Here is a 12,387-nt window from a genome sequence, read left to right on the forward strand (position 1 = left end):
GTTTGTCCTCAAGGCTGGCCCTGCGGTTGTTTTCGAAGGAGGAGACAGCTTGGTGGATGGTGCGTCGCCAGGTCTCTCGATCAGCGGCTACTGCGGACCACTGGCGATGGTCAATGTGACAGGCACCGAGAGCTTTCTTCAAGGAGTCTTTGTATCTCTTCTTGGGTGCTCCTCTGTCACGGTGGCCAGTGGACAGTTCGCCATACAGCGCGATCTTGGGCAGGCGGTGGTCCTCCATCCTGGACACGTGCCCTGCCCAACGTAGCTGGGTCTTTAGCAGCACTGCCTCGATGCTGATAGTCTTTGCCTGCTCCAGGACCTCGACATTTGTGATGTAGTCACTCCAGTGGATGCTGAGGATGGTGCGAAGGCAGCGCTGGTGGAAGCGATCAATCAGTCGTATGTGGTGCCGGTAGGTGACCCAGGTTTCGGAGCCATACAACAGGGTGGGCAGTACAACAGCTCTGTACACGCTGATCTTTGTGTCTTTCTTCAGGTGTTTGTTGTTCCACACTCTCTTGTACAGCCTGCCGAATGCGCTGTTTGCCTTTGCAAGTCTGTTGTCGATCTCCTTGTCGATCTTGGCGTCAGACGAGATGGTGCAGCCTAGGTAGCTGAACTGGTGGACCGACTTCAGCTCTGTCTCACCGATGTTGATGTGAGGAGCGTGGAATTCTTCCTGTGGAACGCCAATGATTAACACCATACGAACATAAAATCCATTGCCTCCCACACACGATTGAACGCGGCAGCTGCGGTCTTTGAAGAAGAAGGAGAAGGGGGAGGTGGAGGAGGAGGTGGAGGAGAAGAGGAAAAGAAGGAGGAGGAGGTGGAGGAGAGGGGACAAAGAAGAGGGAAAAGGAGGAGAAGAAGAAGAATAAGGAGGAGGAGGTGGTGGTGGTGGAGAGGAGGAAAAGAAGAAGGAGGAGGAGGAGAGGAGGAAAAGAAGAAGGAAGAGGAGGACGAGGAGAAGAAGGAGGAGGAGGAGGAGAAGAAGAAGAAGGAGGAGGAGAAGAAGAATGAGGAGGAGGAGGTGGAGGAAAGGAGGAAAAGAAGAAGGAAGAAGAGGAGGAGGAGGTGGAGGAGAGGAGGGAAAGAAGAAGGAAGAGGAGGAGGAGGAGGTGGAGGAGAGGAGGGAAAGAAGAAGGAAGAGGAGGAGGAGGAGGGGGAGGAGAAGAAGAAGAAAAAGAAGAAGAAGAAGGTGGAGGAGAAGAAGAAAAAAAAAGAAGAAGAAGAAGGGGGAGGAGAAGAAGAAGAAGGAGGAGGAGAAGGAGGAGGTGGAGGAGAAGAAGAAGAAAAAGAAGAAGAAGAAGGGGGAGGAGAAGAAGAAGAAGGAGGAGGAGAAGGAGGAGGAGGAGCAGCAGAGGAAAGCTGTCAGGTGAGGTATCAAAATGCACAAGGCGTGGGCGTAGTGTCAACAAAGAGCGTCCGGCCAGCCGCAGGCGAGATGTTCCCGGGTCGAACCCACCACGCACATTCAGTAGTTATTAACGTCGAGTCACAGCTTTCAGTTCCAGTTTCTCAAAAAGGCGTTACTGCGTTCGGTCAAATCCATATACTCTTCAGCACATCTGCTGGGCAGATGTGTGATAGCAGCAAGGCAAACCCAACGCACTTCGGCACTGAGTGCATGTATACATTATGTTTGTGTACCTACCCGGCAGACTGACCGAGTTCTTCCACAGGATTCAGTCAGAGGTTAACACTTTTGTCAGTTGCCAAAGGTTGTTTTTCAGTGCCGCCAGGTGCGTGCTGCACACGGGACCTCGGGTTTATCATCTCATCTGAATGACTAGACGCTCAGTTTTGTCTGTCTGTACAAGAGGGTTATCGAATACTAGAAAAAAAACATCGTGGAACAAAGTCAGAGAATTATACCAGGAAAACGGCAAAGCTTTAAACCATAGTGTAATTAATGTTCAACAACCGGGAACTATCAATCAGTCAAATACATACAGTAATTCAATAAGATTAAGGCAGATTCATACATTATAAAACAGGATAAAACTGAACGCTTTTATAACTAAGTTCAGCATATGTGGAGAACATATTTCTAGCAATCATGTAATATCCGAATGTCAGAATCTAAATGTTTTTTTTGCCAGACTTCACCAAAAGTTCTTTTGAATGTGTTATTAACAATTCCAATATGTTATTTGTTATTGCAGAAGGTTTGCTGCGTAGTCCTATAGGACATTTGTTATAGTTGTTATAGTCGTTTGATGTTGGCGTTTATAACGTTTCCATTTTCCCTTGCGTTGCCTCTCCCTATTCACCCTCCACACATACACACACTTTTTGCCCCTCCCCCTCCCACAACCTCTACCCCCACGTTTTTTTGTTTTTGTTTCGTTTGTTTGTTTGTTTTTGTGTGTGTGTGTTGTTGTTTTTCCGTCTGATATCACTTCAAGTGGAAAGACGTGAAACTGAAGACAACGCTCAGTTTGATTTTCCAGTCAAAGTTTGGAGAAACTGAGGCCCGGGCGAGAGTCGAGAGTAGGAATCGAGCGGCAAGGACCACACGGACACTCTATTGCCAGATAAACATGTTGACCATACTGCCACTTTCCTCTCATGTAAACACCCACACACACACACACACACACACACACACACACGTAAACACGTAAACACGCGCGCGCGCGCGCACGCACACACACACACACACACACACAGAGCTTTGGTCACTTTTTATATTTTACTTTATTTTGATACATTACAAAGATTTTGTGAACAGACTGTGGAAAAGTGCAAAAATCCAATAAACCAATAAAAAGAGCGTGCGTTCATACCCTCAGAGACAGGCACAGAGAGAGAGAGAGAGAGAGAGAGAGAGAGAGAGAGAGAGAGAGGCAGACAGACAGACAGACAGACAGACAGACTGGCAAACAGAGAGACAGAAATAGAAACAGAGACAGACCGAGAGAGAAGAAGACTCGAGATACTTCAAGCTAAAAGGAGCACAACATATGAAGCTAAATGGCGACAAGATATATTTATTATTCAATTAAGTGTTAAAGGCCCCAAAGACTTTTACCGCCATCGGGGCAGTGAATTTATATACGCAAAGATATGAAGCTGAAAAAAAAGAAGAAGAAAAAGGAAAAAAAAAAAAAAAAAAAAAAGAATGGCAAGTAATAAAATATTACCACATAGCCTATAACTATCAAGCTAAAAAAAAAATGCACTGTGGGTCACCAACATGACTTTAATCAAGTAATCGTTCTGATATGTATAGTTTCGTTGTAACAAGGCATCTCATTATTTAACTAACGTTACAATGTTTTGATACAAATTTATCAAGCTAAAACCACCACCAAACCGAAAACATGACCAAAAAGGTACAACAGCAACCGTTCTAATATGTACAGTTTCATTGTAACAAGGCAACTCATTATTTAACTAATGTTACAATGTTTTGATACAAATTTATCAAGCTAAAACCACCACCACCAAACCGAAAACATGACCAAAAAAGTTACAACAGCAACCGTTCTAATATGTACAGTTTCATTGTAACAAGGCAACTCATTATTGAACTAATGTTACAATGTTTTGATACAAATTTCTCAAGCTAAAACCACCACCACCAAACCGAAAACATGACCAAAAAGGCACAACAGCAACCGTTCTAATATGTACAGTTTCATTGTAACAAGGCAACTCATTATTGAACTAATGTTACAATGTTTTGATACAAATTTCTCAAGCTAAAACCACCACCACCAAACCGAAAACATGACCAAAAAAGTTACAACAGCAACCGTTCTAATATGTACAGTTTCATTGTAACAAGGCAACTCATTATTTAACTAATGTTACAATGTTTTGATACAAATTTATCAAGCTAAAACCACCACCACCAAACCGAAAACATGACCAAAAAAGTTACAACAGCAACCGTTCTAATATGTACAGTTTCATTGTAACAAGGCAACTCATTATTTAACTAATGTTACAATGTTTTGATACAAATTTATCAAGCTAAAACCACCACCACCAAACCGAAAACATGACCAAAAAAGTTACAACAGCAACCGTTCTAATATGTACAGTTTCATTGTAACAAGGCAACTCATTATTTAACTAATGTTACAATGTTTTGATACAAATTTCTCAAGCTAAAACCACCACCACCAAACCGAAAACATGACCAAAAAAGTTACAACAGCAACCGTTCTAATATGTACAGTTTCATTGTAACAAGGCAACTCATTATTGAACTAATGTTACAATGTTTTGATACAAATTTCTCAAGCTAAAACCACCACCACCAAACCGAAAACATGACCAAAAAAGTTACAACAGCAACAAGATCATCACACTGAAAACACGACCACATAATGCTCAAACTGAAAACAGGATCACTAAAATTATCTCAAGCTAAATACAAGCATGGCAACAAAATTAACCAGCTGAAAACGTCACCACAAAGTTATCTCAAGCTAAATACAAGCATGGCAACAAAATTAACCAGCTGAAAACGTCACCTCAAGCCATAAAGACGACCACAAAGTTATCATGCTGGAAAAAAAACACACCACAGAAACAAAACCAAAATATACTTACCTAAAAGGCGACAAGATATATCATTCGCTTAACCCTTTCAGTGCCAAACTCGCATTTATGCAGCAGCTAGGTAGAGGACCCATGTCACTGAAGGGTGACCAGATCATGGGTCTGTTATCCATGAACCTACTGCTCTTTATGTTCGGTGGTAGGATAGGCCGTATTTTCTACACATCACAGGGGGAATCCCCAGCTTGTCTCAGACACCATATTTTCTGTGTTTATAACACAAGGGACTTTTGCATTCTAAATTGACTGGCGGTGAAAGGGTTAAGGGTTAGAGGTCCTGTTGCCTTTTACGGCCATCGGGGCAATGAATTTATGTTCACAGAAATATTACGCTAAAACTAAAAAAACAAAACAAAAAAAAACACAAAAAAACACACCAAACTGACTATAACATAGCGACAAGTAAAAAAAAAAAACAACAACAACATTACCACATAAAACTATCAAGCTTAAAAGCACTGGTTGTCGCCAGCAAGACTTTAATCAAGTATTCGTCCCAACTCATTATTTAACGAACATACAATTTTCTTTTACAGCAACCTATCGAGCAAAAACCACCACCACATAATTGTCAAGCTGAAAACATGACTACAAAGTTACAACAACAACGAAATCATCAAATTGAAAACACGACCACAAAAAACAAAAAAAACAACAACAACAAACAAACAAACAAAAAACAAAAAAACAGAAAGACCATACACCAAGCTAAAAAAAAAGAAAGAAAAAAAGACGACCACAAAATTATCCAGCTAACAAAAATTGACCACATAACTATGATCATGCTCACACACATCCTTGTGAGACAACAATTGTGCTGGGCTCTGACGATGCCCGCATTAACAGCGGCGTACGCGTATCCAAAGACCCTTTTCACACGATGTGTGTCGGGTTTTTGCTCCCCCTTGTCCTCTCGGAAACCACGGGGCGCTGAACGTTATCGACTGGCCACGGTAGCTCATCGCTACAGCCCTTGATTAATGCATCCTCATCTTCCCTCGCGGAAACGCAAATGGTTCGCCAATTATTGGTTAATTACAAAGCCTCAGATAACAGATACTCGAGTTGTAATCAGACTGAGGGCGCTAGAGGCTGTCGGATCTTGTTCCTGAACTCCCGCAATCATCACTCTGTAGGCGTGATCCCCTACCCTATTCCCTTGACGCATTTCCCAGTTCCAGTGACCCATTTCCACGTTCCCGTGACCCATTTCCCCGTTCCCGTTCCCACGACCCCCTTCCTGTCCTCCCGCCGACTGCGTGCCGGCGAGGTCTTCGTCCATCTGGAGGGTGGTCAGGGGGTTCTCTTCGTCTCCGCCCACAACGGCATCCACGGAAGGGGCAGGGGTGTAGGCAGGGCGTCTGAACTGGACCCACTTCCAAACGAAGACACCGATAGTGACGGTGACGATGAAGATGCCAATGAGGACGGTGACGATGATGCCGGGGTGCACGGAGGAGGTTCCGCTCTCGTCGTCGTCGGGTTCTGCTCGGCTCTGGCCGGGGTTGCCTCCCTTGGGCAGATCACCGCCGGCGTCGGGACTCCATGACAATGTTGCCTGGGGGGTGCTTCTCCAAGTACTCTGTGCAGTGAGAACACAACACAAGAATGAAATGGCTGCGTGCTAGGCTTCGAGAGGACAAGAGGTCCTCTCTCTCTCTCTCTCTCTGCCTGCTCCCTCATCTCTCTCTGTCTCTCTTTCCCTTGCTCTCTCTTTCCATCACACACACACACACACACTCTCTCTCCCTCTCTCTCTGCAACCGTGCGTGCTTGTGGCAGATGTGGAGTGGATCTATACTGGAAGAAGACTCCATGCAATATAAAACCAGATTTTGACTGAAGTAAACGCAGTATGAATCAGTGCCAGACGAGGAGCAAACAAAGCAGGCCATCATCTGCTTTCCATTTCCTTATCAAAACAAAACAAAACAAACTTATTTAACCTTGGATAAGAAACCTCAGAAAATAAGACGTGTCTTTTATTTGTATTGATATTACAGCTGGGTTTAGTTGATTTCATTACGGAACAAAGCAGGAAAAGAAAGATGAAAAAAAATGGAAAGGAAACGCACTCTGACACTTGTGGAAGCATTCCGGGGTGGTGTCCCCTCGTGGGTCACGCTGGCTGCACAGCTGGGCGCAGGCCGAGCACGAGGTGTTCATTTCGTCGAAGTACTCGTCCTCCGTGCAGTTCTCCGCTTTAAGGTATTCTGCACACAAACACACACACACAAACACGCACACACACACACACACACACACACACACACACACGCACACAGAGTATATACACATATATTATCAATAACATAATCATTGGGTATGCGTGCGCGCGCGCGCGCCTGCGTGCGTGCGTGTGTGGGCGTTACTCTCTCTCTCTCTCTGTCTGTCTGTCTGTGTGTGTATGTGTGTCTGGGTCTGTCTGTCGGTGTATGTGTGTGTCTGCATCTGTGTGTACACACACACTCACTGTCGCATCTGGAGGAGCATTGCTTGGTGGTGCCCTTGATGTCACTGTGGACACACAGCTCTGCGCAGTGAGCACAGTTCTGGACCACCTCGTCGTAGTACTGACGGTAGGTGCACGTGGCAGCCGTCAGGTAATCTGTGGGACAGCATCATTAATCTTAAAAAACAACAACTAAACATTTTTTAATTTGTAAGGTTAACTATGCGAGCACTCTCGCTTGTGCGTTTTCTAGGCTGTGTGCGTGGGTTTCGGCATGACTATATATGATAGTCAGTCGTGACAGACTATGACCATCAGAACAGCAGAAGAGGCAACTGCTGTCCCGACTATTTGGGCTTGAATTTGATTACAGTGGAGATCGAGTGTCTCGCCCAAGTTACACCCCCAATCTCTCGGCCAAGAGGGTTCTAGGACGGTCAGCATTAGGATGGTTCCAAAAGGCCAGCTAGCCCCCAAGGCTGCAGCACTAAGAGCCAGTGCAATCTTTCCTCCTAGTTTGAGAGTCATTACACAAAAGACTAAACAGTAAATGCCTTCCCATTGCAATGGAGAAACCATTGATATTACAGCTCTCACTTTGCTGTTGGCCCAACTGTAAACTTATGCCAATCTGTGATAAAAGCTGAGTGTTCGGCATGAATACACTTGTAAATAACAACGCCATCGGGGGCGGGCCCACGGTCTAAAAATAGGCTATTTTTTGATAAGTGGAGTGCACTGGCCATGAGCTTACACCGACGCAAACTGGCATTCAATCGGCTATCACTCACACACACACACACACACACACACACACACACTGTCAAAAGTGCACTCGCATGGTTCACCTTTGCGGGTGACAAACAGGGTGCGCCGCTAACATTACGTGGGGCACACAAACAACCGACAAATCGCAACGCAGCAACAGGCAGGCAGAAAACTCGGTGAGCTTTTTTCCGTACGTGTTACTCAGTTGGAAAAAAACGTCAAGTTATCGATGGAGACATGAAAAGGCCAGCCAGCCAGCCAGCCAGACAAGGGCTTGGCACTGTCTTCGTCTGGCGGGCGGCGGGTGGGAAGAGAGGGTAAGGGGGCGGGGTTGGAGGGTGGGGGTGGGGCTTTCCGGATGGGTAGGGGCAGGGATTGGTGAGGTGGCAAGAGATTGTGAGAGAGATAGAGAATTATATTAGAGAGAGGAGGTAGGAGGGAGGGAGGGGGAGGGAGAGAGAGAGAGAGAGAGAGAGAGAGAGAGAGAGAGAGAGAGAGCAGAGGTAGCGTAGAGGGGTGAGAGAGAAAGAGTCTGAAGTCTGAATGGTTTATTGTTTTGGCCTTTCTGCCCGTGACAAGGGGTGGGGGGAGGGACTTCTGTGTTAACATCCATAATAAAGAACGGTGAGAGAGAAAGAGAGAGAGAGAGAGATGGGGGGGGGGGCGCATGGGGAGTGAGCGAGTGAGCGAGAGAGAGAGATGGGTGTATCACTTTCAGCTTCAAGAATTACGCTACACCACATATTTTCAAAGTAAATTTTTCACAAAAAAGGAACAGATGCCTGACCTTCGCAAAAACCAGTGATGATGGGCCTTCACACACACACACACACACACACACACACACACACACACACACACACCTCTGTCTCTTTCTACCCCCCTCTCTCATTCGCTCTCGCTCTATGCGTGCATGTATGTATGTATGTATGTATGTGTGTGTGTGTGTGTGTGTGTGTGTGTGTGTGTGTGTGTGTGTGTGTGTGTGTGCACTTGCCCCGCCGGTTAACAATCTTAAAACAGAGCCGTCTGTGTGCGGGCAGACAGACACTCGAATGGAGAGAAGAAGAAAACTTTCACACGAAGGTGGGAATTAATTCCGGGGGTGGTGTGGGTAGTCACGGTGGGGTTGGGGTGGACGGGAGGGTGGGGGAGGGGGAGGGTGAGGAGGGGGGGGGGGGGAGACGGATCGCTGGGAACATTAAACTCAGTGGATTTACACAACATAGATTTAGGATCCGCCAACAAATCCACGAATAAATCCCATGATCCATATTCGACATGGACACTGATCTGAATAAACGACAACAATCTAAAGACAAGATACACTGTCACACACACACACACACACACACACACACACACACAGAGAGAGAGAGAGAGAGAGAGAGAGAGAGAGAGAGAGAGAGAGAGAGAGAGAGTCGGAGAGCCTGAATTAGGTAACTTGAGTTAGTCAGCAGAATTATGCACTTATCGAAAAAAAACAAAAAAACAAAAAACAAAAACAAAACACACACACACACACACACACACACACACACACACACACACACACACACACACACCAAACAAACAAATAAAACGAAACGATTCAATGAGGAGGGGGGGAAATCGTGCAGTCAACAGATTCACAGACTGACACTCACCGGAGCACTGTGCTCTACACTGTTTCTCTGTCCTCGTCAGTTCCATGTGCTGGCAGATTTCTCTGCACGGACCGCAGTTGTCCATGTTCGAATCGTAATACTCGAACATCCCGCACCTCGCTGGCTTTTCGGACAGCACGATGTCAACGCCAAAACAAAGAAAGGTAGCAATTATCAGGGAGACCATTCCGGTGTTTCCCCGGCGATTTCCGAACATTCTGGAAACGAAGTGAAAATATTTGTGCAGAAAAAAAAGCTGAATCTGCCGTAACTGAGTTTAGTCAGTGTCCTCAAGCGTCGACGGCAGTATAGGGTCTCTGGTGAAGCCTCTGTGGTTTCGGATAGTGTTAATTTTCTTCACGTGGTCAGTCAACGTGTGTGGACTGCTGTCAGCTCGCAGTCATGAATGAAGGCGCAGGCAGCGGCCAGTTTTGATCAGTTCATCTATGACGTAAAGAGAAATATCATTGGTTGTTTGGATATGGTGTGTTGTGCGCATGCTCAGTGCAGGCAATGTCAGAAGCACATGACTGTGACTTGCGACATACTGTCTGTCTAGAAAATGCATATTCTTACATATTTCCACCCTCATTCTACTCTTGTCATATAAAGAGTTTAAAGGGACGACCATAGACTTTATCTGAGTTGTCGAACTGCATCTTATTCATTTAAGTTAAATGTTTTTCTTCTAAAAACTTCGATTGCTGACGAGACCGATGTTTAATATGGGGGAAATCCATTTCTATTTTTAGCACGACCGTCAGCAGCATTCCGCACTGTCAGTGGTTGTTTTTCAGACTTGGTTGGCCCTTTTTTTATGAACTGCGTCATAAACTTGCAGCAAACCGGGCGGCTCATCTAGTAATTTCATCCCCAAATAAAACTGCCTGAAAAAAGCCACATGAATACGTCGGATCTCCCTGGACTGAATGCGCGCAAGGATTAATTAACTCCTCCGACCCCACCCCCTGGGTATCAAACAGTATTGTTTTTTCCTAGTGGAGCATAGCCAGAAGGGACGTAGGTATGTATACTTAGAAGGTGGTTGTGTATGCTTTTTCTTTGTGCGCTCTTCCCGTAGTGGGCAGTCGAGTCTTGCAGGATATGGACTGGAGTTTGAGGAGCGATCAGTGTCACACGGATATTGGTCTGTGTGGGAGATTTTCAGTTTGTAGCGATGGGAGAGGAGCTAGCAGAGGCCCGCTGTGCGCAGTCTGAAAATGATGGTCTTGGCAGTTTTAAAAAGAGACTGAGAATACGAATCTTTTTCATACATTACAACTTCGAAGCGGCGACACTGACATCAGGCGACCTCAGTTGAGCAGTTCGAAGACAATCTCCGGTAGAACGCCGTGTATCCACCCTTAGCTAGGTCTTCATCCTCATCAGTCCATCTCAGTCGGGGGAAAAAAAAAAATTACCATGAGGGCACAAATTGTTGTCCCTGGCAACCTTCAAAATGGTGTCGTACTGAGAATATCCACTTTAACAGTCAACTTGATTGTGACAAAAAGAACTGACAGTGGAGAGAGCCGGCAGTCTAAATTTCACACAGAGAAATCCGTTGTGAGAAAGCAGGACAGCCTGGAACATCCTGGGACAGAACAGAAACCACAACACGACACGGCACGACCGTGACACGACACGGCACGACACGGCACGACACGACACGACACGGCACGGCACGACACGGCACGACAATAGATACAACACAATTCAATGTAATGGAAGTACAGTTACAGTACAATGTAATGCAATGCAATGCAATACAATATAATACAATATCGCACGTAAAATCCTTCTCTATCCTTCTCTAAGATGTTTGCTCTGTCTGTCCAACCCCAATACATTCCTCACCCTATCGCCCCCCAACCCCCCCCCCCCCCCCCGCCCCCCAAGCCCCCTCCGCCCAGCACTGATTCTGAAAACATGCACTGAGCTCACAGAGTAACAGTGACCCACCCACAAGTACCGTGCTGAGTGCAGTAACAGGCTGTCAGACTTCCCCACAAGCAGCGTGTCAAACAAAACAAAGTGGATTCGTTGGGGTTTTCGCTACTTGTGTGGCTCAAGGCTTGGACCGACCAATACAACAGATGGATTTTCGCAACCAGAGATGATAGGGGTGGGATGTCTGTCTGTCATCTCCCTCTCTCTCCCACCCTCCCCCTCCTCTCTCTCTCTCTCTCTCGTCTGGGTTTTGAACTAGTTGTATTTTACTGACAGTTCTTAATTGTTGTTGCTGCTGATGTAACCATTTTCAAACAGTGTCTCACAAAAAGACAAGAGATGGACGCCTACACATATACGCTAAGTCTCCTGAAATGGTTTTCTGACGTTTTCAGATGAAGGAAAGCCTTTTTCTTATCCGGCGCTACTTGCACAATGAATATAATCACTGAGTAAGTTTATGGAACGATATATATATGTGCCATTAATCATGCGCCAGACTCCGCGACTAAGTCATTATTGTCGTCAGTAGGGGGCTTAGTAGGTGGTGTCCTAAGTACGTTAAATCAGAACAGGCACCACTGAACACCACCGAAGTGATTCCGTCAGCAGCAGTACATGGTCTCCTCTGGTGTGTGGCCCCCTGGAGACCTAACAGCGATGGTTCCCTGCGGACTGCCGACGCTGGAACTGTAACGGATGAACCCCGGGTGTGGCCGTGTATGGGGGAATCTAAATGAGCGGCCACTGATACAGCGCAGATGATGGGTTAGAAAAAAAAAAAAAAAAAAAAAAAAAAAAAAAATTCTCGCTGTTGTGGCCTGAAGTTGATCCCAAAGTTTCTGGACAACTAGCGGGACGAATGGGGAAGACTCATTCTGTCTCCCAAGTCAATAGATGTAAATACCTGTTAGTGTCCAAACTCCCTTCGTGTATGTGTCCAGGCATACAGAAGATAAACTATATAAGCGTATGGTTGACTATGGAAACATG

General features: G+C 45.7%; 1 protein-coding gene across 1 annotated transcript; it reads right to left on the minus strand.

Annotated features, from left to right (window-relative positions):
* Positions 1-2,684: 2,684 nt before the first annotated feature.
* Positions 2,685-9,860, minus strand: LOC143292554 (uncharacterized). Its single transcript, XM_076602961.1, has 4 exons — positions 9,445-9,860; positions 7,052-7,186; positions 6,654-6,791; positions 2,685-6,160 (listed from the first exon to the last, which is right to left on the minus strand). Exons 1-4 carry the CDS (start codon positions 9,659-9,661, stop codon positions 6,102-6,104), a joined length of 549 nt encoding a protein of 182 aa, XP_076459076.1. The 5' UTR covers positions 9,662-9,860; the 3' UTR covers positions 2,685-6,101.
* Positions 9,861-12,387: the final 2,527 nt, after the last annotated feature.

Source organism: Babylonia areolata, chromosome 18, assembly GCF_041734735.1.
Source record: "Babylonia areolata isolate BAREFJ2019XMU chromosome 18, ASM4173473v1, whole genome shotgun sequence".
In the NCBI taxonomy this organism is placed as follows: Eukaryota; Metazoa; Mollusca; class Gastropoda; order Neogastropoda; family Buccinidae; genus Babylonia; species Babylonia areolata.

Excerpts from the sequence above, each read along its gene's own strand:
- LOC143292554 (XM_076602961.1), bottom strand. The coding sequence starts at position 9,661 with ATGTTCGGAAATCGCCGGGGAAACACCGGAATGGTCTCCCTGATAATT. Across the intron at positions 7,187-9,444 it reads GTGTAGAGCACAGTGCTCCG|ATTACCTGACGGCTGCCACG; the intron begins GTGAGTGTCAGT and ends GCTGTCCCACAG. Across the intron at positions 6,161-6,653 it reads ATGCTTCCACAAGTGTCAGA|AGTACTTGGAGAAGCACCCC; the intron begins GTGCGTTTCCTT and ends CTCACTGCACAG.